At 53.4% G+C, this 24,692-nt stretch overlaps 1 protein-coding gene and 1 long non-coding RNA gene across 4 annotated transcripts; one reads left to right on the plus strand and one right to left on the minus strand.

Moving 5' to 3' along the window:
• Nucleotides 1-194: 194 nt before the first annotated feature.
• Nucleotides 195-23,339, plus strand: TEF (TEF transcription factor, PAR bZIP family member). Of its 3 annotated transcripts, none has more exons than XM_015093768.3 (4): nt 195-354; nt 13,615-13,947; nt 18,201-18,421; nt 19,768-23,339. In XM_015093768.3, exons 1-4 carry the CDS (start codon nt 252-254, stop codon nt 19,981-19,983), a joined length of 873 nt encoding a protein of 290 aa, XP_014949254.1. In that variant the 5' UTR covers nt 195-251; the 3' UTR covers nt 19,984-23,339. The 3 variants fall into 3 exon arrangements, with proteins under 3 accessions (XP_014949254.1, XP_014949256.1, NP_001132923.1); XM_015093770.3 differs by having other exon boundaries at nt 13,630-13,947; NM_001139451.1 differs by lacking the exon at nt 195-354 and adding an exon at nt 10,080-10,236 and having other exon boundaries at nt 13,630-13,947; nt 19,768-19,983.
• Nucleotides 6,777-9,252, minus strand: LOC121819234 (uncharacterized). The gene is made up of 2 exons (XR_006059485.2): nt 9,083-9,252; nt 6,777-7,062 (listed from the first exon to the last, which is right to left on the minus strand). It is a non-coding gene; the product is annotated as an uncharacterized LOC121819234 (long non-coding RNA).
• Nucleotides 23,340-24,692: the final 1,353 nt, after the last annotated feature.

The raw sequence follows: 24,692 nt of genomic DNA on the forward strand, positions 1-24,692 counted from the left end.
GTGGCTCCACGTGCTGATGCTGGCGCCGGGCCAGGCCCGCCCTGCCAGGCAGCGGGAAGGGAAGGCCTGGCTGCAGCCAGAGCTGGCAGGTGGCCGAGCCGGGGGTGGACGGGCGGGCCGGGGCCCGTGCTGCCCATTGGCTGCCTCGGGCTCCCGCCCCGCCTGCCTCCAGAGCCTGCGGCTCTCCCTGGGCCAGAGCCTGCCTCTCCAGCTGCTTCTAAACTCCCCCAGCGAGCACCTCCCGCCGGGCCATGTCGAGCTGTGACCGGATCGGAGTAGCCCCTGCCATGGACATGCCGGAGGTCCTCAAGTCCCTGCTCGAGCATTCTTTGCCTTGGCCAGAGAAGAGGACAGGTAGGAGCGGAGGTGGTCTGCAATGGCCGGCCACCCAGGTGCCCGAGGGGTGGGGGCTGCCGCGGGCACCGTGGCCAGACAGGCATCTCCAGGCTAGGGAGGGTCCTCGGCAGGGGTCTGCCCTTGGCTTCTTCCCCGGGCGAGGAAGGGCCGGGGTGTAGAGAGGGTCACGGTGGGAGGGCCTCTGCCTCTCTGGGGCTGCCCTCCCCAGGCCTGCTGGCCCTGGGAAGCTGCGGCCAGCATGCGGCCACTGACAGGTGCGGGGCTCACGTGGGACCAGGACAGGACCAGAGGGCCCTGCTGAAGGAACACACCGGATGCTGACGGCTTATTACGTTCCCCCCTCTGCGTGTTGGGGTGCAGGGGACCAGCAGAAGCTGTGGCTTCGGGCGGCCGGCCGCCTGTGTCCCGCAGGAGAGGCTGGCCTCTGGGCGCCTTCTTCAGCTCCCGCTCGCCAGAGGTGCTGGACCCAGCAATGGGATGGAGGCTGTTATGTAACAGGACCACAGGCTGGAAGCCCTGGTTCCTAGGATACCACAGGCAAACACGGGGCGAGGGAGCCTGTGGAGGAGGGTGTGGACGAGGGGCAGAGCCGGCAGCTGGCACCAGGTGTCTCCCGAGTCCTGAGTCCCGCCTGAGAAACCCCGGAGCCACGAGAACTCTGGGGGCCAGCCTGCTCGGGGCGCTCCCTCCCGACAAGTATTTCCCCTCATCGCTTCTGTTCTGAGACGTCAGGTCCTCATCGCTCAAACCCCCGGGGTGCCTTTAATGGAGCCCAGCTCCCCCTGGCTGCCAGAGCCTGACCTGAGTGCCAGGTGGCCCCTCAGGGGACCTTTCTCAGGCCTCTCCCTCCCCTGCTCACACCTCACTTCCTCTGTGGGCACCCCATCACCAGGCAGCCCCGGCTGGGCCGCAGGCCCCCCTTCCGCGGGACCCTTAGCCCACTCCAAAATTCTGGGGCCCAAGGATGCACATCACAGCCCCTGCCTGGACATGCCTCTCAGGGAGCCAGGCTCAGGAAAGGAGGGTGGCAGGCTCTGAGCATGGAGACGCCGCCTGAGGGAGGAAGGCAGTGCCTAAAGCCGGTGGCAGGGTCCCCTGTTGGGCACTCTCCCATGGAGCTCTGGGCCCCTTGGACCTCACCTTCCTGGCACTTAGGGTCCTGGCTGCTCGCTGGAAAGCCCATCCCCTCCAGAAACTCACGGCTTGGCCTGGAAAAGAACCATGGCTGACTTGTTCTTGCCATCCCTGAATGTCCCGCGTGGGGAGGTGAGGCGGGACGTCTGGATGTGAAGGGCTCCCTTCTTGGTCTGAGCGCTAGAGAAGGCAGAGTGGGCCTGTGGCCCAGGGCGGGCACAGGGGAAAGCTGGCTGCTGGTGGGTCTGCGGGGACAGCTCCCACCTGGGCAGGGAAGGGTTCTTGGGGGCGACTCAGGGTGCAGCTCCTCAGACCAGGGCAACAAGGCTTATGAAGTGTGGCAGCAGCTGCTGGTTGCTGGATCCCACCGGGTCCCCAGAGCCCTGGGGAATGTCCCTATCAGTCACTGTGGATGGCAAAGTCCAGGCCCAGAAACCCGTCCCCCCTCGCCAGGGTCTCAGGCAGAGCTTTGTCAAGAGCTGGCAAACTGACGGAGGACGGTGGGTCTGGTACAGCTGGGCTGGTCCATGGGAGACGGATCAGTCTCAGACCACCTCCTGTCTCTTCTCTACGTGGCCTCTCACTGAAGGTCCGAGGCATGAGACCCTGACAGATTGAGAGATGCCGACGGGTGGATAAAACGACGGAGTGAGGGTTGGAGACTCAGGGGAGCCAGTACACCCCACAAAGACCCCACTCTTAATACTGCCCTCCGTCTGCTGTCACCACTTTCCAAAGCTCCCAGACTCCCCAAATCTTTTATGAAAGTATCCACCTGAAGACAGTGTACCTTGGTGAAGACAGGGCACAGGTCATCAAAGCTGGAATTCCCAGCCAGCATGGAAGAAGTGTACTTGACCCTGACACAACTCGGGGGTTAGGGCCCAAGTTGAACACCTGCTTGTAACTTTATGGTCACCCCCAGATCCATGGTTCCACATCCTCATATTCAACCAACCGCAGATTGGGTAGTACTGTATACATTTAGTGAAAAAAATTCACATATAAGTGGAACCCGTGTAGTTCAAACCCGAGTTGTTTGAGGAACAACCTGTGCTTTAAAAGTTCTTGATGAAGCGGCTTCTCTCCCCGTGTGCGTCCTCATGCTGACTTCAATCCCCCGGGGAGGAGGATGACAGAGGTCTGGTTGCCTCCTGTTCTTCAGCTCACATGGGGGTCATGGGTCACGTGCAGAGCACACCTGGGGTCCAGAGGGAGGAGACATCCGAGGAGAGTCCTGGGGATGGTGAGACCATGCCCTCATAAGACCCTGCTTGCCCTGCAGACTGTGTTCAACGATGCTCCTTGAACCCCGGCCGTGGGGCCTCTGGCTATTGCTGTCCCTGGGCCTCCCTTCCCTCTCCCCAACTTCCTGGGGGAGCAGACTTTCTCCAACAGAGCTGACCAGGCTCCAGACTCCTTGTCTTCAGGCTATAACCACCACCCCATGGCCTGTCACTCTGGGCCACCCAGGCAACCAGCCTTCTTGTGGGCAGAGAAATCTCTGCCCAGCAAGAGAGTAGATCTGTGCCCCAAGCCTTGACTCACTTTCCCCTCTGTCTGTGGGCCCTGATCCCTAAGGACCGTTCTTCCTGCTCCCCTGCTTGCCTTTTCTCCTGTGGATCCTCTCCCAGGAGGCATTCCATTCCAGACTGCTCACCCTCCACTTTCTTCTCCAGTTTACAGAAAGACACAGCTTCTCAAACCGCATGGTTAGCGCTTTTACTCCCCAACTCCTTGGCTGTGCTCAGAGGCCGGCACTTCATCTTTCTGCCAGCTTTGGTCACTCAGGCCTCCTTCTCAGGAAACCACGGAGCATGAAAGCACACCAGAGGTGGAACAAGGCCTTCACTTTGAGCTGGGAAGGCGGGGTCCCCAGGTCAGGAGCTCCTAACTGGAATCACTGTGGGCTACCTAGCAGTTATCCCTGACATGCCTCTCTCCATCCCCAATCTGTGAAAAGAATACCTGCTTCACAGGCTTGTGGCCAGGATTAAATGACATATCCCAGATGAAAGCGTTTGCAAACTGTGAAGTGCTGCTCTATTTTCTCTGCAAAAGACAAACAGCAGCTGGGCCTGGTTGGGCTCCTTCCACGGACGTCACATCTGCCGTCTGACCCTCACTCCCTCCTTTCCGTGGATATTCTCCTGGAAAGAAGTGGATGTGGCAAGGCTGTGGGCACACAGGCAGGGCTGTCTCCATGGCAACACATGCTGAGGTTCCTAGGGTCACGGTGCCATCAGCCCTGTGCCAAGCAGGACAGCCCAGCTGAGCTGGCTCAGTGGGAGCTGCTGGGGCAGAAGCAGGGGTCTGGGTAACCTCCATTTGGGGAATTGAGGTGAGCAGGAGAGAGGGTGGACTCAGAGCAGCCTGGGCTGTCCTGGGCTTGGCCTCAGTGATAGTCTATGTGGTCGCCTCCACTCCCAGCCTGGGGGAACCAGAGCAAGAAATCGTGAAATGTGCTTCCATGGAAAAGGAGCCTGGAGAAGTGGCCTTACATGTGCTGCACGTGTTATCTCTAATCCTGGTTGTGCTGTGCTGTGCTGTCCTCAGTTGCTCAGGGTGTCTGACTCTTGGCGACCCGATGGACTGTGGCCCAACAGGCTCCTCTGTCCATGGAATTTTCCAGGCAAGAATGCCGGAATGGGTTGCCGTTTCTTTCCCCAGGGGATCTTCCCAACCCAGGGATCAAACCCGTGTCCCTTGTATCTTCCGCATTGGCAGGCAGATTCTTTACCACCACGCCACTTGGGAAGCCCCTAACCCTCGCTACCATCTCCTAATGGTAAGGAAACACACTCAGAGGACTGGCTACCCTCGGGGCCAGTACGCAGGCCAGCTTTTTCTCCACCTCCCATGTCAGGGGCTTACCTTTCTTCTCTACCTGTCCCCCTACCCAGCACCCAACACCAATCAGAGAAATGTGAGAAACTCATTCTCACCTAGTGCCAGACACTGACAGCAGTGTCGAGCAATCCAGATGACTTTTGCATCCTAATGGGCCTGTCCCAAGGCTAGGTTGTTAAGGGAATGAATCCTGGTTCTAACGGCCCCTGTTTCCCAGGTGTGGCTGGGAACTATACTCAGTGCTTTTATACTACCATCTGTGAGACGGCTTTGCAAGAGACCAGGAGACTGACGCTCAGAGACGGGAAGGCCGCACAGTTGTCGAGGGGCTCCAACCCAGCTTGGCCTGCTTCCAGGCTCCTCCCTACCCGCAGGCTTCCCTGGGGTCTCCGGAACCACGTCTCAGGGCAGCACCTCCCCAGTCATCCAAACATTCATTATGCTGAGCGCTTGCTAACGTGTGGCATGGGAGTGAGTGAGACAAACACTGCCCTGCTCGCCGCTGTTTGCATTCCAGTGGGGAGAGAGACAGCAATCAGGAGGGTCAGGGCCAACCTCTCTGAGAGGGGGACATTCGAGCCAAGGCCTGGAGGGTGAGGAAGGGCCAGTCACACCAAGAACTTTCAGGCTGGGGGAACAGCACCTGCAAAGGCCCTGTTTGGGTCAAGAACGACACGTGTCTGAGGAATAAGAGGCCACTGTGGCTGCAGAAGGTGAATCAGTGGGAGAGAACGAAGAGTGAGGTTAGAGAGACCCGCAAGGGGAAAGACTGCAGGGCCTTGAAGGTCATAAAGAAGAGTGAGACCATCTTCTCCCCGACTACAAGGTCCCACCCTCCCCCCAACTATTCTTGGGGAAGTGGCTGGTTGGGGGGAATGGGGTGTTGCCAGGACAACCCAACATGGGATTGTAGTCAGAGATAAACTTCAGGTGAGTGCGTGTTATGCTCCCAAGTGCTATTCTCAGCAGTGTGCCTGAACTGCTCCTTTCCATCTCAGGCTCAGAGAGGTTAAGTAACTTGCCCAAGGTCACACAGGAAGTAGTCCAAGCAGGAATCAGACCTACACGTTCCAGCTCCAGAGTCTACTCCCTACCAACACCGCCTCCACTGGAGAACCTTAACTGTCAGAAAGTAGCTGTTGGGATGTGGCAAAGCCTGGAGGTAAGGGCTTCTCTTTGAAAATAGTACTCTTAGGGTGGATATCATTCTATATTTCTAAGCTGGGCAGTGGATAAAATGCAAGCCAAACAGGAAATTAAGTACTCTTGAGAGTACTGAGAGATGGGCAAGAGTTGGTGAAGGGCCTCCACCCACCACCTCTCCCCTAAAACACACTGAGACCACGGTACAAACCGCAGCCCAGAACTATGCAGCCACAGGTATGTGGGCTGAACAGGAGGCAGTCATTGGCAAGGCCAGTGGTGAAGGACTCGCCGTAAGGGTGGGTTTTATTTACTATTCTAGGTTTGATTGTGAATTAAACACAACGAGTGTTATTTAGTGTTAATAATGTTCCAAATGTGTATGACCTAGCTCTGGAAAGATTTGTTAGCCCTCTTACTGGCACCAACAGCAAAGTGAGCCAACAAATATTTACTGGGTGACTACCCTGAACAAAGCTTTGTGCTTTCCTGCATTTGGGATCGCAAAGCACACAGATAACTGGCCTTTGTTAGTGCTCAGTGGAAGCCTTCTCATCGTCCTGCTCTTGCAGACACCAGGCTGTCACATTTTGCAGTAAGTCAGGAGAGAGGGTCATACTGTCCTGCAAGATGCTGACTATGAGGCCAAAGAGGTCATTATGGGGTATCTGGCCAAAGGCTCTCATGCTGGAGTTTTAGCTCCTCTGAGCTTCAAGTTTAACCCAAATTGGCATAATGGTTTCCTGTGAGGCCCTTGTTCTGCATATGTTCAATTGAATTAAATTTTTAACTTGGGTTGGTTAGCAAGTTTCTGGAACACTAAAGAGTAGAATTTAAAGCCAGACCAGCTCTGGAAAATGGACATTTCACATCCCTTCTCGACTCTAGAACCCACCTTGTCCCCCAGCTCAAAGAATCCTGCTCCTCACCCAACACAACCTGAATGAAGCGGAAGGGTGGAGGCCCACACAATCCATGCCATACACCATTCAGGCTGGCACTTGACATTGCTTCCCACACGTAATCCTCATAGCCACCCTGTGAGGTAGGCAGATTCATTTCTGTTTCCAAGAGAAAAATACGTGAGACTTAGGCAGCAGAAGTCACTTATTCGGACAAGAGGTCAGGCAGCCACTGAGGAGGGTCTCTACCCAGGCCTGCATCTCATCCCCACAAAGTCAGCGCTGCCCCAGGACCCCCACCTTCCTCAAGGAGCTGCTGCACTGAAACTCTAATACTTTAGAATGCAAAGGTGCTACTTCACAGTTTTAACATAATCATGTAACAACATGTTCTTTTCATAGAGTTTATTTCTTTGTCAGGGCTCTCTATGGAAATTACACTATGGAACACTATGAAACACTGTGGAAATTAGCTAACTGCTTCTCACACGTTTTCCTCCCCTAAGAGGAGGGGCTGCAGTGTTACTCCCACTTTACTGATAAGAGACAAAGGCAGAGAGAGGACGCTGTGGGTCTTCTCGGATCCGCTGGAGAATGAAGACATGAACATAATGGCGCCCGCCTCCTGGATGGTGCTGTTGAACGCTGCCAGTCGCAGCGTGGCTAACCCCCCAGCCTGCAAGTAAGCACGAGAGAGAACATGTTTATGACGTTCCTGCGGTGTTTGTGACACACCATTTACCCTGTGGTTATCCAGGGGAAAAAACCTCTTTGGGGAGTGTCAGTAAATGAACAGAGGACTAAATCAGAACAAAGTTTTAATGCCCTAACCTGTTTACCCAGCTTCTTAACCTGCTTACCAGTGCCACTTGCCTGTTAGATCAGTTGCTCCAGGCTGGGTGGTAAATGAAGTGGGTATTATCCCTTTTGAATAACTGAAGATTTTAAAAAAATGTTTTAAACTTTTTTTAATCTTAAAAAAAAACTAAATCTAAAATCTCATACTACATACCACCTTGGTCATAAACAAATGTTACAACTTTCTACTGTTTTGTTACTATAAATCCTCCTCTAATACCTTTAGAATTTTTTTCCCCTTCAGTAGTGTCATATTAGCTATGAAAATACACATTTAACAGTAATCCAGTAAGTCTCTCCCTGGCCAAACTAGCCATTGTCTTTTTTAAACTCATACTTTTTTTCCCCATACTTTAATTGATTTCCCTAGACTGTCCTTTGAAATTTGTTTCTAAAAACCTCTAGGTCAGTTTATCCTAAAGATATCTTAGTTTAGCCACAAAGAGAATTCCCACTAATAGCAACTCTGCAACACAACAGATGTTCTCCACATAATCCAGTACTTTCACTAAACAGAGAGTGACGTGAGCACTGTACCTGCCTCTAGGATAACGGACACATCAAGCAGTGGATCTGTACCCATCAAGGGTAGCAAAGCTATGAAAACGACTTGTTTACTGCATGTTTGCAATTGTGCATTTTAGGGTTTCCCTAGTGGCTCAGTGGTAAAGAATCCACCTGCCAATATAGGAGACATGGGTTCAATCCCCGGGTCGGGAAGGTCCCCTGGAGAAGCATTCTTGCCTGGGAAACCCCCATGGACAGAGGAGCCTGGCTTGCTACAGTCCATGGGGTCACAAAAGTCGGACTCTACTTAGCCACTAAACAACAAAACAAATACAATTGTGTATTTTACATGAACTGGCTTACACTAGCCTCACAAGGTCAGTCCTTCCCCATCTCTCTCAGACAAAGAATAGGAAAGGTGGCCTGGAGAGATGGAGCAACAGGCTGGAGCTATCAGACTCAGAAAGTGATTACAGTCTAAGTAGTGAGGCTATGAGAACTTGAATTTTGGAGTCAGGCTCCATCACCTGTCCTCCACGACCATCAGGAGTTCCTTCAAATCTTTTGCTTTCCAGGCTTGCTCAGGCACCCAGCCTTTTTCCTCAACTCCCAGTACTGATTATATCAGGCTGACAACTTTCAGCTAGCTGGTTGTCGCGGTCACATACCTACTCTATGAATCAAGAACTGTGCCCCGCATCTCACAGCCTCGCTCCTGGAAGGCAAGAGTCACTGGTCTCACAGGAACAAATAAAGTCACTGGTCTCATAGGGACAAATTAGCCAAAGTCCCTGCCCTCTCAGGCAGGGAGTACCTAGTATTGTTTGGGTTCAAAGCAGGGTATGATTCCTGCTATCAAGAGGTACAAAGTTTGGGTGGCCTGTAGGAGCAGATTCCTAGAAGGACTCAGCATGTGTCCGCCACCCAACCTCACGTTTGACATTTGTACGCGTTTCCTGATGAACTCCTAGGAAGCATTTGCATATATTTTGAAAGGGAGGAATTTTGTGGGATTTTTTTTTCCCCCCTAGGAAAAAGAGAGGAATGTTCTAGAGAGGAACAGAATTTCAGAGCTGTTTAGGACTTGAGATTTATCCAGCCCAACCCCTACATTTTACGGACGAGGAAACAGGCTCGGGTGAAGCAACTGGATTTTCCCAAGGTCACAGGCTAGTTAAGCGCGAGGACGGAAGCGCGTACTCCCGCCCTGGCTCAGGGCCCAGGGTCCTCTCTCTCCACCCGCGGCCTCAAGAATGCGCCCTCCACGCTAGTGTTTATCTGGCCGCCACGCCCGCACCAGAAACCCGGGATCAGGGGGTAGAATCTGATACCATCTTCAGCGGCAGCCAAGCCTGCTACGTCCGTCCCTACGTCCCTACGGGCGGGCAGGTCGCCGTCCCCGGCCCTGCCCTCGGCCAACCTCTAGGTCGCGGGCTGGGGGAGAGGCGGGGTAAACGCTGCGCTGCCCCGGTACCACGACCCTGGGCAGAGTCCCCAGAACAGAAAGGCCCGCCCCTTCCCTCCCCGCCGCAGCCCCGCACGTGCTGCGCCTCGTGCACCGCCCCGGGCCCCGCCCCTCGCCCTCCATTGGCTGCTCCGCGCCTTCCTCCTCTTCCCCGCGCTCCCCACGCCGCGGGACTCGGCTGCAGCTCCACGTGACCCGCGGAGGGGAGGGGGGCGAGGAGGGGGGAAACGGCCGCGGGGACCCCAGGGGTCTCTCTGATAGGCTACCCCCCACCAGCATGGCCGCTGCCAGCCCCGCCTCCTCTGGGTCGTGCGTCCGGAAGGTGGCGAGACTGGGATGCAAGGGAAGCGGGAGCGGTTACAGTGGTCCGAGAGAAGGGCAGGGGTTACGGCGAAGGCGAAAGCACAGGTTGAGGGGCAGTGCCTGTCGCCGGAAAGGGCCCCCTAGACCCAGACTTCGGCAGGCGCCAATCAGGTGACAGCGAGGAGGACGGGGCGGGGCCTGCGGCCCTGCTTCTCACCTGGCCCCGCACGTGTGGCGTTTACCCTAGGGGCGGCCTAGCCAATCACGATCTGGAAGGCCGCGCCTGCTCCCGCCCCCTCTCGCGGGATGGGCCAATCCAAGGCCGCCATCCGGGGAAGCTGGCCTGGCCTTATGAATAATTAATAAGCCAGAGCCTGTCCGCCTGCGGTGTAGGGATGGATGGGGAGGCGGGGGGGGGGGGGCCTCTGCGCGCGTGCGCAGTAGCTGCCTGTGTCGGCAGCTGCGGCGGGTCGCACGGCCCCGTCCCATCTTGGGGGGCGGGCAGGCGGGCGGGGGAGGCGAGGCGAGGCGAGGCGCGCGCGAGCCGAGCGCGGGGCACGATGTCCGACGCGGGCGGTGGAAAGAAGCCGCCTGTAGAGCCGCAGGCGGGGCCGGGCCCGGGGCCGGGGCGCGCAGCCGGGGAAAGGGGCCTGCCAGGCTCCTTCCCTCTGGTCCTCAAGAAGCTGATGGAGAACCCCCCACGCGAGACGCGCCTCGGTGAGGGGAGGCGGCGGTGGGTGAGGTGGGGTGGGGGTCCGCGCGCTTCTGGGGGCGGGGTTTCTGCAAGGGCGGGGCCTTGTGAGGGCGGGGCCGGTGAGGTCGGAGGTCCGGGTGAAGTGGTCCAGCCTGGGGGATGGGGCCAGGAAGGATTTGTGGACGGGAGGGCGAGGCGAAAGGGGGTCGGAAGGGGTCGCGGATGAGCTGAGAGAGGAGGAGTCACATGGGGGTTAGTGGGGAAGGGTTGGGGAGGGAGGCAGTCGGGTGGGGTCGTGGGGAGGAGGTTCATTGGGGAGGGTCCGGAGCACGCGCGACGTGAAGGGGTTACCGAGGAGGTTGATGGGGGTCGCAGCAGCTACTTCAGTGACCCTCCAGGGCGCCTGCCCTGGGGACCCCTGCATCAGAATCACTTGGGATGCTTGTTTAAAATGCCCATTTCTGAGCCCCACCCTTCACCCTTCACTGGATCTGCGGCTTCATAGACAGGACTCTGCATTTTAAGGGGCACCACCCCACTTCCGTGATTCCTCAGTCCGCTAAAGTTTGAGATGCCCTGATATACCGTAGCGAACTGCTTTCGTTTATGGCCGTCCTCCTCCCCGCTGGGAGAAGGACCTGCCTTCTTCCCTGCGTGTGAGTATCCCCAGGTTCTGGGTCCTCACTGGAATTTCTTGGAAATGAGTTTAAGGGCTGCTGCCGAGGTGGAGGGGGGTGTCGGGAGAAGAGACGGGAGGTACCTTCTGAGGGGCAGATTGGGATGAAGGGAGAGGGATGAGGGTCAGAAAAAGGCCACTGAGGCCCTTTCCCTGGTTGTTTGGGACTGACCCTGGACTTGGAGGCCGCAGGGCTGGTCTTTGTCCTGTTTGCTGCTCTGTGTGCTCAGTCAAGCCCCCACTCTTTGGAACCACATGGACTGTAGCCCACGAGGCTTCTCTGTCCATGGGATTTTCCAGGCAAGAATACTGGAATGGGTTGCCATTTCCTCCTCCAGAGTATCTTCCCGACCCAGGGATCGAACTGGGTCTCCAGTGTCTCCTGCAGTGGCAGGCAGATTCTTACCACTGGGCCACCTGGGAAGCCCTTGTCTTGTTTCCTAGGCCACAGAGGTCCCTGGGGCTTTTGTGGAAAGCAAGTTTGGCCTTGTTTTTGGTCTGAGAGCATGGGGTTCAGGGAGCAGCAGGAATAGCACCTATAGTGGAGGTTCGTATGCACTGAGGTATGCTTTCAATCTTCTGAGATTTGAATTTCCGAGAACCATTGGTGTCGTTCAGGGATTTGGGAAGGAATGGGCCTTCTGTGAATTACCGGTCTTGGGGAATTCATTTTCTTTTTAAAAATGCCATTTCTCTTCCTTTCTTGGGTGTGTTCTGAGACTCCCATCCCTATGGCTATCACGGTCGGGTTATAAATAGCTTCAGCACATTAGGTGAGGCCAGGCTCTCTCCTTCTGCTTCAGGACCTCATATGCACAGACCCTTCTGTTTATTTTTAAGGCAATGCTTTGTTCCAAATCTGGGGCTGAGGCAAGCTGCCCCAGGACAGGTGTGCAAATCTGTCAGGTTCTGTCAGATTACCGAATAATAACCATCCATAATAACTACATTTGCAGAATTCTTCCAGGGCCCCTTGACGTAATCTTATTTAGTCTTCTGCAGCCGTCATATATGGTATTACCCCATTTCTCAGATGAAGAAAGCAGAGGCTCAGAGCAGTAAGGATGTTTCCTTAAGGTCACATCACCAGTCCTTATGTTGTATCACTGGTAACCACTGCTGAACATCTCCTACAATTAAAATTCCATCTTATAGAAACACTGTTTAACAGTGTGCTTAATTGCTTAGGCCAGACAAACCTTGGAACTTGGTACTAGTCTTCCAGTATGACTGTCTTTCTGTCTCCTCCCTTCTGCCTCTTTTAATCCCCACGACCCCCACCCAACAGGAATCTCAGTCATTTCTGAACAGAATGTCGAGTCAGTGTCTCAGGGAAGGAGAACAGGGAGGCCATCTGGCCCACCCAGCCCACCAAAGCTTGGCTTTCTTACTTCCCGTTTGGTTTTAAACCGAAGCCTGGTACAGAAGGCAGTTGCAAGAATTCAAGTTACTTTGTATTAGTAGCCATGACCAAATTCTGTTTGTCAAAACCTCCACCTTTTCACTGGGTGTGTCCTTTTTTATTGAACCAACAAGCTGCTTTTTGGCTGTCTGAGGTCTAGGAGTCCATGCATGACTGGTTTACTTCCAACATAATCGTATTTGATTTCTGTTTCATTTCAGAAACCAGAGTTCAAAGTTGTCGCCCTCAATTTGAAAATCTATTATGAGCTTGTCATGATCTTATCTCCCACTTCTCTCATTTGCGTCCCTGTCACTCTGATTTTCCTCCAACCTTGTCACATTTTTCTCTTTTTTTCTCAATTTGCCCTTTCTTGGATATCCATCCACAGGTATGACTTTCGGGCTGAGACAGTTAGGTGGGTTCACGTCCCCACTGATTGATTAGTTTTGCTTTGAATGGGAGCATGCTTTCTTCTACAGCTCCATGCGTTTCTTTCTTCACAAAAAACCTGGCTTAAGTCTTTGCTCATTCAGGGATAAGCAAATGGTCTCTGGAAATGGTTGCTTTGAAAAAGGTCCTGAAAGACAGCTCCAGGCCCTCTCTATTTACAAACCCAGCCTTCTTCATTCAGTGTACTCATCTTCCTGGGGTCTGCTGTCTTGCCTGCTCCTGTATTGGTCCCCACCATCTAGAAATGAATCAAACACAATCCCTTCCCTGAGCAAGCTCACTGCAATAATGAATGCCTGGGGTGTGCCAGAAGCTCTACAAGACACTTTCAAATGTTACCTCTAGTCTTCACCAAAGAGGGAGCTTTATCCTTACTTACAGTGGAGGACACTGAAGCTGAGAGGGGTTAAATAACATGGCTAAGGTCACACATCACTGCAGTGGGTGGCAGGCAGGGTGGGGACAGGACAGAAGAACAAGCAAGTTCTTGGCTTGAGGAGTCATCCCTTTCCTAAGATAGCAGGAAGGGTCAGAAACCCCATTCCTGACCCCCGCCGGTAGCCTCTCTCCAGCAGATGCTAATCCCACAGCCCATTCTGAATTAACGCTGGGACTACATCAGGCCTCAGAGCTGATGCAAGCATCCTAGGAAGCCCAGGCATGGATGTGCAGCACATGAGGGTTTGCTGCCATCTCTAAAGGAGACCAGTGGTCCTGGTTCAAGGACCAGGTTATAACTGGGGAATAGTGTGGGCTCTTGAAATGCATGCATAGATGGATCAGGACTCCGAGAGAGGTGGCTCTGCCCTGTGAGGCTCACCACGTGCCTCCTGGGGTTGAGTTACTCTCTCAAGAGATGTCTCATCACAGATTTTGTGTCTGCAGATAAGGAAAAGGGGAAGGAAAAGCTGGAGGAAGACGAGGCTGCAGCAGCCAGCACCATGGCCGTCTCAGCCTCCCTCATGCCACCCATCTGGGACAAAACCATCCCGTACGATGGCGAGTCTTTCCACCTGGAGTACATGGACCTGGATGAGTTCCTGCTGGAGAATGGCATCCCCGCCAGCCCCACCCACCTGGTGCAGAACCTGCTGCTGCCGGTGGCTGAGCTAGAAGGGAAGGAGTCAGCCAGCTCCTCCACGGCGTCCCCACCATCCTCCTCCACCGCCGTCTTTCAGCCCTCGGAAACCGTGTCCAGCACAGGTTGGTGATGAGCCTTCGGGCAGGGCCACCTGCCTCATCCAAGGAGATCCACTTCCCAGGGGGCTGCGTGGTCCCATTGGACCAACCGTGAGCAGAAGCCCTCTGTTCCCCCACCCTTCAGCACAGTCCCCCATGGCTGGAGATAAAAATAGCCATCCCCTCAGCGGCAGCCAGAGCCTTCCTGTCTTTGGTTGCTGCAGATGGTCAGCCCAGTGGAGTGAGCAGTCCCAGTCGGAGGCTTCTCAGGTTAGCAGTGCCATCCTGCCTCTCCGCAGTACTGCTCTCTGCTGCTGTGTGCACTTTGCCTCAGATTCTTAGGAAGCTCAGGCAATAATAATGACAACAGCAAACATTTATTTAACATTTATTCTGTGCCAGGCACTAACACATAATCCTCACAAAACCTCCTTATGAGACTGATGCTTTTATCCCCATCTTATTTTATTTATTTAGCTGCACTGGGTCTTGGTTGCGGCACGTGAACTCTTAATTGCAGCATGTGGGATCTAGTTCCTTGACCAGGGATCAAATCCATGCATTGGCAGTGTAGAGTCTTAGCCACTGGACCACCAGGGAAGTCCCCTGTTATCCTCATTTTATAGGTGAGGAGACTCAGACATTAGGTCACTTGGCCAGGGTAACACAGCTGATGGGAAGTGGAGGCAGCACTTGAACCCAGGATGTCTGACTTTTTAGGAAGGCATTGCCACTGCCAGGACCAATACCATCTTTGGGATTCCTGCTTCATCCTCTTGTCCTTTTTCTGTTTTACCTCCAGTTGGTTGGTTTTCATGCCCCTGGGTCATGAACCCATCAGAGCGGACATGGTCCCTGTTTCAGGGGCTCTGCGAAGCTTTCCACAGGCTCAGTTCAAGGCGTATAGGCTGATGTCTCCTAGGAAAGACCCCAGGAGCTGGTGTGGAACCCAGGAAACCTGCACCCAAGGAATTCTCATGCTCTATTTTTTTCTTTTTATAATGGAAAAATGTTCAAATATGAAAATGAAGGGCTGCTATAATGAACCTCCAGTAACCATCACTCAGCTTCTGTAGTAATTAGCTCATAACCAGTCTTGTTTTCTATAACCTCCTTCATTCCCCTAACTCTGATTATTTTCAATCAAATGTATATGTAAAGTATAAGGATTTTTTTAAGAACAGAAATACCAGTTTTACATCTGAAATTGACAGTAAATCCACCAGCACTTAAATTTCCAAAAAGTTGTCTCATTAATGTTACTGTTTTACAGTTTGCTTGAATCAGGAGCCAAACGAGACCCACACATTTCAGTTAGTTACGTGTCTTAAATCTCTTGTAGTCTGTGGGGTCTCCTTTCCTTTTTATTTCTCTGCGGTTTGTTTGTTGAGAAAGCCGAATTGTTTGTCCTGTAGAGTTTCACACATGCTGGATTTTCTGGTTATATCCCTCTACTGCGTTTTAACATGCTCCTCTGTCCCTTGTTTCTTTGCTATAAACCATTCAGCTTCAGAGGCTTCAGCTGATTCCAGCCGAATTCTTGTTTGAAGGCAGCTCATTTTTGTGCTGGTCAGGTTGTCCTGAAAGGCTGGTTCCATGTGTGGGTAGGGGACAGAGCTGGAAATGAGCCCTCTTACACCTGAGGCCACCTAGGTGGAATTTCCCTCTGATTTTTAGGTGCCCATATCATAAGTGTACTGCTCGATGAATCTTCAGAGTGAGCCCACCCATGTAACTACCACCCAATCAGAGCAGAGAACACTGTCGGTATTCTGGAAGTTCCTCCTGACCCTACTTAGTCCTCACTCCCCAGAGGTAATCACCATCCTCATTTCCATCACCAGAGATTCATTTTGTTTATAGATGAACGTTCTGTAAATGGAACTGTATATTTCGTTCTCTTCTTTTTTAAGTAATTATAAATTAATTAAATTTACATGTTCATGTTTATAGCTTCCTATAGCTAGCTTTATAGTAACATATAAATCATGTGGGCATCAGTGACTAAAAATAGATTTATAGAACATATTTATGGACTACTCCTGTGGCAGAAAAACCGTGATACAAATAAAGTAAGATTTATACTGAAGAGTTATACATGTGGTAGAAATGAAACAGTTCATTTTTCAGTTCCTCTGTAGAAAGGACATAAGTAGTATCTATTCTTTTGTGACTAGCTTCTTTCCTCAACTCCGTTTGTGAAAATCATCCATGTTATTGCCTGTAGCAGAGCTGTGTTCACTTTTTGTTGCTGAATGGTATTCCATGTTTTATTTTGCCTCACTATGCGGCATTTGGGATCTTAGTTCCCACACCAGGGATCAAACGTGTGCCCCCTGCAGTGGAAGCACAGTCTTAACCTCTGGACAGCCAAGGAAGTCCCTCCAAATTGTATTGCATGACCACACCACAGTTTTTACCTACTCTTTAGTGGATGGACACAAGAGATGTTTCCAGGTCGGGGTTATGTCTAATAGCACTGCCATGAACATTTGTGTGTGAGTCTTGTTTTTTATAATTCTTATTTTGTGAGTCTTTGTATGCATTTTCTGTTGGGCATTTTCCGAGGAGTAGAGCAGCTGAGTCATCGGATACCCAGGGTTCGATGGGAAGGATTCTGACTTGCACCTAGATTCACTCTAGATTGTTTCAGGACCACCTGCCTCTCTGTCTTTCAGAATACTCCCTGGAAGGGAAGCTGAGTTGCACCCAGTCAGCTTTTTGTAGATGTTGCCAAATAGGATACAAAGTGGCTGTTGCCATTTATACTGCCACCAGCAGTACAGGGGAGGTCTAGTTGCCAGGCTTCGGTACCTCGCTGTTGGTTGTTTATTCCTATAGTTACCATGTTGGTCCCTGGCGTTCACTCCTCTGACACTCAGCCCTGTTTGTAATTAACCTGTCTGATAGGATACAAGTAGTTTATATGCACGATCCAGTTAAAACCTATGTCTGATTATGTCACACCTCTGCTCAGAACCCTCCAGTGACTTCTTTCACCTCAGGGGAGAGTCAGAATCAGTGGCACTGTTGACGTCCAGGCCAGATAGCTTTTGCTGGGGTTGGGGAAGGGCTGTCCTTGCATTGCAGCGTGTTTAGCAGTATCCATGGCCTCTGCCCGCCAGATGCCAGTGGAACACACCCCTCCACCCTAACAGGGTCATGTGTCCCCTGCAGAACAAGCTTGTTCCCGACTGAGAACCACTGCTTTACTGGGATTAAAGGTCCTACGCTTTCTGTCCCCGTCCTGTTACTCCTCCCTCTTAGTCACCCCAGCCACAATGGCCTCTGCTCTTCTCAAGCCTCCCAGTACTTGCCTGTGCGCAGACCATGCACTTGCTATTCACTCTTTCTGAAATGTTCTCCCAGACACTCACATGGCATCCAACACTCCTGTATGGATGTTTGTAATTTATCTAATGTGACGTCATCCTTTCCCATAGGATAACATTCCATGAAGGCAAGGATTTTTGTTTTGTTCACTGCTTTGTATTTGCCAGGACAGTCCTTGGCATATAGTAGATGTTTAATAACATATCTATTGGCTGAATAATTATTTTGTGTCATCTTATAAATAGCATTGAGCAAGTAGGCCAAAAGTATAGATTTTTAAAAAATAACTTATCCCTAATAACACGTAAGATTTGAATAGGGTTTTGCTTTTTGGGTTTTTTTTTGGCCAGACTTAAATTTTAGTTTATTTACCATGCATGTGACTGTGGGAAAACCTTGTCATTTCTCCAAGCCTTGGTTTCCTCATCTATAAAGTAAGGTTAACAGCCATCTCCCTTTCAGAGTTGTCAAGAGACTGAAAGAGCACAGCCACTGATTCGTCTCAAGGGATTCAGAAATGGAAGCCATTTCAGTATTCAGTCTGTGTCCCTAAACCATTATAGTTCCTGGTGAGATTCAGCTGTTTCTCATTACTTGAGAACTTGAAACCACAGGAAGTTAAGGGGGTATAATGATTTAATATTTCGCTTAACATTTCTAGGGGGGAAAAACAATTGGAAAATCTTGTCTTTTTCGAAGGCCCCTGTTTCCTTTTGACTTTTTGTTCCTAAAGGGAAGAATTCTTCCCGTGTTTGTGTTGTTGAATTGAATCACATATGCCAGTCTGGCTTTGGGGGCCAGTGCTCTTAGAGTATTTCTTCCTTCCAAGCAGCAGTAGCTTCTGTGACCTTGAGAGTCAAGTAGGTGTCTGGGTATGTGACGTGAGCCTTGGCTGTTCAGTGAGTCTAGGCTTTTTCAGGACCACCTGCCTCTCTGTCTTTCAGAATCCTCCCTGGAAAAGGAGAGGGAGACCCCCAGTCCCATCGACCCCAACTGCGTGGAGGTAGATGTGAACTTCAATCCTGACCCTGCCGACCTGGTCCTGTCCAGCGTGCCCGGCGGGGAGCTCTTCAACCCTCGGAAGCACAAGTTTGCCGAGGAGGACCTGAAGCCCCAGCCCATGATCAAAAAGGCCAAGAAGGTCTTTGTCCCTGATGAGCAGAAGGTAACTTGGTACATCTGCAGTAGTGAAGGTGCAGCATGGGCTCAGGGGTCAGGGGCTTTCCCCAATTTCCATTCAGTTTCCCCGGGAGGACCCACCCTCCTTGGGGACACATCGAGAAAGGCGTGCATTCAGAGCTTTGGGCCACATCCTGCACCAGTTGAGAGAAAGGCATTTGGGTGGCGTTTGGCCCCAGCTTGACTCCCTGCAACATCTCTTTCCATTCTGGTTGCCGGCTATGCCCGTGCTCCCACTTCCCTGGCTTCAGCCCAGCCCTTGGGCAAGAGCTCAGTCGGCCACAGAAACCGGGACTGAACAAGCCCTCACTTTGAAGGACAAAAGATAGCTGTACAATGCCATGCCAGGGATGATCCAGCAGCCTTCAAGCTGATGGTTTTATAGGAGCTGGGATGGGAGTTGTTGTTCAGTCACTAAGTCGTGTCCGACTCTTCGCGACCCCATGGACTGCAGTACCCCAGGCTTCCCTGTCCTTCACCAACTCCCGGTGCTTGCTCAAACTCGGGTCCATTGAGTCGATGATGCGATCCAACCATCTCATGCTCTGTTGTCCCTTCTCCTCTTGCCCTCGACCTTTCCCATCATCAGGGTCTTTTCCATTGAGTCGGCTCTTTGCAACGGGACTGGGAAGAGAGGAGGATTTTGTAGTTTTTTCCCTTCCCCACTGTGAAAAACTCAGAAAAGGGACTTTTCACCTAAGCTTTAGAGTCAGGCAGACCTCAGGTTCCTCACCTGTAAAATGGGAATAACCATACCTGCCTCTTGAGAGGTTTCTGAGGCTTTTACAATAATAACAATGAAAATGGAAAACCTTTATGGGGTCCTTACTATAAGCCAGGCATTGATATAAGCACCTTGTACATACTAACTCTTCTAATTCTCAGCCAACTCTGTGAGATAGTTAACTGTAATTACCCCCCATTGTAAAGAAGTGGTGGGGAGACATCGTGAGGTTAAGGAACTTGCTCGGTTCCACTGCTAGAGAGTGGCAGAGCCAAGATGTGAACTCTGGGAACTGGAGCCAGGGTGCAGACCCTCAGCCAAGCCTGAGGGAGGCAGGAGTACAGACAGCGCTGTGTATCGGAGCAGAGAGAGACCACTGGTGAGAGGAAGGCCCGTCCTTCCACCGGTGGTCCCACTTGGACTCTGTGGGATCTGTGGGTAACGCTCCCTGGGTGTAAGGGCTGGGCCCCTGGGAGTCCCCAGGTCCCAGCTGCACCATGTGGGTTAAAAGAGGAATCAGTGTAGGTGGGGTGGAGTGCTGGCCAGAGGGGAGGGATGGGTTCTCTCTCGGGAAAGAGGAGAGACCCACCAAAGACCCTTCCCCACAGGACGAGAAGTACTGGACGAGGCGCAAGAAGAACAATGTGGCGGCTAAGCGGTCCCGGGACGCCCGGCGCCTGAAGGAGAATCAGATCACCATCCGGGCGGCCTTCCTGGAGAAGGAGAACACGGCCCTGCGGACGGAGGTGGCCGAGCTGCGCAAGGAGGTGGGCAAGTGCAAGACCATCGTGTCCAAGTATGAGACCAAGTACGGGCCCTTGTAACACGCGCCCCCGCCGGGGCGCTGCCTCACTTCAGACCTCTGCCTGGGGCCCCTGAAACCCACCCCCGCGTGGAGACTTATGACTCGTCGTGGGTGCATGGCGGCGCACCTGCCCCGGAGCCTTCACGTTCAAGCTTCATTATCACACACGACCAGTGCGGCGACTTCCCTGGGGGCCGGCCTCCTCCCTGGCGGGACTTGAGAGCATCTGTGAGGCGGTGAATCAGCCTTCGTCTCTGTCCTTGGCTGTTGCAGCTGGCCCAGAAGGGGACCTCGGAGCACGGGCTCTCCTCTCCCAGGGGGCCAGGCTCCCGTGACTCTCCCTCTCCATCCTGGGCCGGACCAGGCCTGTATCTGCAGAGTGAGTGGTGATGGCTGTCGCCCTCACATCTTCTCAGGTAGCTGGGCGTGTTTCCAGGAAGGGCAGGTCTGTCATCCTCCCCAGAAAGTCTTAGAGAGAGAAGCCTCTGTTCCCATCTTCCTCAGAGGTAGAAAGACATGCCAGCTCCTCTGTAGCGCCCGTGTGGGCACCAGGCCATGGGGGCGTGGTCTCTACACAGCGGGGGATGACCTTTGCATCTGGGCCTACAGCAGAAGGTCACCCAGCCGTTCCTGGTTCCCTCACCCCTTTTCTCTGTGGCTCGAGGCCTGGGAGGAGGAGGCCCTGGTGAAGGGCTCCCTGTGTGTTCCATCCACTGCTGGGAGAGACTCCCAGGGTGGTGGTCTCTGCACCCTGGTCACCGTGCTCATCTACTCTTCTCCGGAGCACTCGTGGAGGCTGCCTGAGTCTCCTTTGTCCCACCAGACTGGGCCTCTGGGCCTGCTGTTTTTCTTCACCCAGTGACCAAGCTCAGATCTTGGATTTTAACAGAAAAGTCCCCTCATCTGGGAAGCTTAACTTCCTGGAGCGGGGACACACCTTCTGCATGGTGTTCAGATAACTGGCCTCCACGGCCCCCTCCCACCCTCCCCCAACACCGCGGGTGGAGAGCCGGGCATGTTTCTCTAGAAGCTCCCGTTCTTTCTTGCTCTGCTTTCTCATGCGGGCCATGCCTGAGCCCGCTCTCCCGTAAAAGCAGAAGAGGGCTTCCCGGTTCTCACTTCAGGATCCACCCATGTGTGAGCAGCCTAGAGGGCATCCCTGGGCAGGGCCCCGATCACCGGGTCCCACCCAGCTCATACGGAAGAACAGGCTCCTGGGACTTGGACATAGGCTAGAAACCCCTCCATCCGGGTCCTAGGAGACGGCCAGCTGTGCAGGCCTGGCCAAGACGTGGGTGGAGGGGCCCACCTCGCAGCTGCTCCTTCCTCTCATGTCCGGCCGGACTCATCCTTCGGTTCTGCCCGGAAGACTCGTTACGGACATCCGCGGAACCCTCTGCTCGCTGTGGTCAGCTGGGCACCTGGAGATGGGTGTATTTATTTGCTCAGGGCGGGCAGCCTGTGGTAAGGAGGGGTCAGAGGTGACAGGCACACTTTTGTCACGTTCACCACTGGTTTTATTTAAAGTGGTGGCTCCGAGTCCTGGGCCTTGACCCCTAAAGACTTTTTATAACAGATGTTAAGAGCAGGGGAAGCCATCCACTGGCCATGGACCACACGCCAGGTGAACACACGGCCCTCCGGGGACCTGCACCCCCGCCTCTCCGGGGGACTTGACAAGGGTCCCCAAGGCTGAGGGACGTCGGTGCCCCTCCCCCACCCCGACTTTGACTTCGTGGTTCTATGAAAATCATGTTAACACTTTTCACTCTTACAACCACAGCAGGGCAGTTGCGTCCAGCATGTCCGTGTCCTGTCCTGGGCAGCTCGCCCGCCCGGGCACTCTCACTCTGGTCTGGCCACCCACCCAGAGGGCACTTCTCATTTTGTTATTGGGAGAAGAGCCACCAGCTTAAAAGCTCTTCATTTTCTTTGGCCAGAAAGTGTATGGTTTGTGTTTTCTTGGGCTTTTCTCCCCCTCTAAGGGATGGACATTTAGTTTCTGGGTGGCGTCCACTCTCCGACCCCAGCAGGTGGGGTGATGGCCTGCTGTCTCTTCTCTCTGTCCCACCTTCTGCCTGTGTGGGTGCCCTCCCCTTGCACCTCCCCCAACCACCCTGGCCCCACCCCCACCCCAGGCAGTGGGTGTCTGGTTCCTTCCCAAAGTGCTCGCTTGGAAAGAGCGTGGCTGCTGGCCTCTTCTAGAAGAGCCCCTTTGAGTCAGGAGTCCAGCGGGGACAGGAAGGAGAGGTCCATGGAGATTGACATGCTGGGGAAAAGGGTGCTCAGGTAAGCGTGTCCTCTTAGTCCTTGGGGGAGAGGTGGTGCCTCCTCAGTTTCCTTCGTGAAGTTGGGAGTCTCCTTGACTCCCTGCCGGGCCCTCTCCATCTTAGGGCTGACGGCCAAGAACCGAGGCTCCTGTCCTCACGTCTTTGACATCCTCTGCAAAGCACCGGAGACAGAGATGCCAGTGCGAGTGGCTTTCCCTGGGCTTGCAGCAAGCTGGGATGGGCCATCCCTTCCTGAGCGCCCCCTTTCGCCTCAGTTGCAACCTCCAAACAGACAAATCATGAATGAGCTGGAATGTTGCAAGAATATGCATATAATAAATGTATATCTAGACATAGAATATATATATATTTAGGAAGAGCTTTCATAGTGGCCAGCAGTCTTATGGAGGACCCGGGTAACTCTTACCCTTGGCCCAAGGCGAAAGGTTTGCCTGTCTGGGGCCTGAGGTTGGGGAAGGCACGTAGCAGTGACCCTTGACTCTGGGTAAGCGTCATCCTGGTCAGGGGGTACCTGCTGTGGCCCTGGCAGGCAGCGTCTGCAGTCCTCCAGGCAGAGGTGGGGTAGCAGGCGAGGGGGCCAGCTGACAAGGGCCGCTCTGTGCTGGGCAGCTGTCCATCCGGGACCCTGGGAGCAAAGGGCTCAAAGCCCCCTGGTTTCCATGGCAAAGCCCCACCACCCCAGAGCTCCTTTAACATCTGTTAATTAAGTGCAATAAATTTTTCTAGAAAATGGCAAAGATGACTTCCAGGTGGATATTGCTGTCTTACAGTGTCGGGGACGCCAGAGCACCACTTGGTTTTATTTTTCTAAGTGCATGTGATGTGACAGTGTGTGGGGCTCTGCGCCCTCCCCCGGGAGCTGGCATTCCAGCAGGCCCCTCTCTCCTTCACCCGTGTCGGGGAAGGAAGCACGGCGCAACCCCTTCTCCCCAGCCGGCGGGGGGGCAGATGCGGAGCGTAGCCCACTGGCCTTATGTGCGTGTGTGCGTGCGAGTGTGCCACTGCTGGTGGGCCTGAGTGACGTGGCGGGAGGGAAGCCGGGAATGTATCCTTTTCAAACAAAATTAAATATTTTGAGACGAGACTCGCGGGGCTGTCTTTTCTGTCCTCCTTCCCACGTCAAGGCCGAGCCGCCCTAGCCAGTCTGTGCCTGTTTCCTCATGTGTCAGGTGGAAGTAATTCCTGCCCGCTTAGCCACACAGTTCACTGAGAAGGGACGAGTACTGGGCCCCAGCATCGTCCTCAGCAGGTGGAACACATGGAAGAGCAGCACAGCTGGTTGGAACGCCAGGGAACGGTCCATGAGAAGAGTCCCAGACGGAATCCTCAACGGCCATGTGCAAACGGTGCTCGTAGCGGGATTCTCGAGGTTTTCCTCATTTCCCTTTGCCAAATTTTCTGTCTACACCATGAGACCGTCACAGTCAAAAGACAAGGTTAAACATGGTGCAGCTGTCTGCTGGGCACCGGAACTGTCAGGCCGAGCCACTCAGCATTGGCGTCCCCAGGTCCCCTGCTCAGGACAGTCCCAGGCTCCTGGGCTGGGGGCAGAATAGGGTGTCCCACCCTTGGCTGTGCTCACTGCCAACTCCACCCCCCTTCCCGCATCTCCGCCCACTCTCGATGCTGCCTCTGCTCTGTCCGTGTGTGCGTGCCTGGAGCTGGTGCTGCCTGTGTGCGGCCGAGGCCGCTCTCCCCTGCTTCCCATGCAGCGTGCCGTTGGTGCTCCTGTGGTTTGATGGACCAGTAATCATTTCATTTCTAAGAGGGAAAACCTGCGTTTGGAGTTTGAAGATGGGCCGGCAAGGTGAACTTTTTTTAAATGGCCATTTTACAAGAAACACTGAAGCTCAGAAAAGCAAAGTGATATGCCCCCAAACCAAAGCAGCAGGGCTAAAGTTCAAGCCCAGAGTGGGTCTCAACTTTTCAGATTCAGCTTCCTAGACTGTCCTTGGCCTTGGGCTCAGGGCAGTGTCACTTACTCCCATCTTTCCACCAGCTCCTCAGGTCTTCCCGTTCCTGACGACTTACAGAGCCTTTCAGCTCAGCCTTCCCCTCCTCCCTGCTCCCAGGACTGTGAGCCTGGGCTGGGTGCTTTGAGGCACTATCTTATTTAAACTTCACAGCGGGAATGTTGTTCCCCTACCACAACCCCACACAGATGTGGAAACCAAAGTTTAGAGAGACGTCATTCAGCAAATATTTATTAAATGTCTATTTTGTGTCAGCCCTGCCTCCGGCCTTCACAATCTGCTTGGAAAGACAAACATTACACAGAAAAAAGAGCATGACAGATTGCAGTAAGTGGTGTGGCTGAGGAGACTGGGGAGTCTGGGAGAGACCATTTATATTGGAGGGTCAGGGAAGATGTCTGTGGGTGGCGTTTAAGCTGAGACCAGAGAATAAAGGGATGTGACCTGCCCCCAAGGCTGCCACA

Source organism: Ovis aries, chromosome 3 (assembly GCF_016772045.2).
Source record: "Ovis aries strain OAR_USU_Benz2616 breed Rambouillet chromosome 3, ARS-UI_Ramb_v3.0, whole genome shotgun sequence".
NCBI classification, from domain to species: Eukaryota; Metazoa; Chordata; class Mammalia; order Artiodactyla; family Bovidae; genus Ovis; species Ovis aries.

Excerpts from the sequence above, each read along its gene's own strand:
- TEF (NM_001139451.1), top strand. The coding sequence starts at position 10,080 with ATGTCCGACGCGGGCGGTGGAAAGAAGCCGCCTGTAGAGCCGCAGGCG. Across the intron at positions 10,237-13,629 it reads CCCACGCGAGACGCGCCTCG|ATAAGGAAAAGGGGAAGGAA; the intron begins GTGAGGGGAGGC and ends TTGTGTCTGCAG. Across the intron at positions 13,948-18,200 it reads GGAAACCGTGTCCAGCACAG|AATCCTCCCTGGAAAAGGAG; the intron begins GTTGGTGATGAG and ends TCTGTCTTTCAG.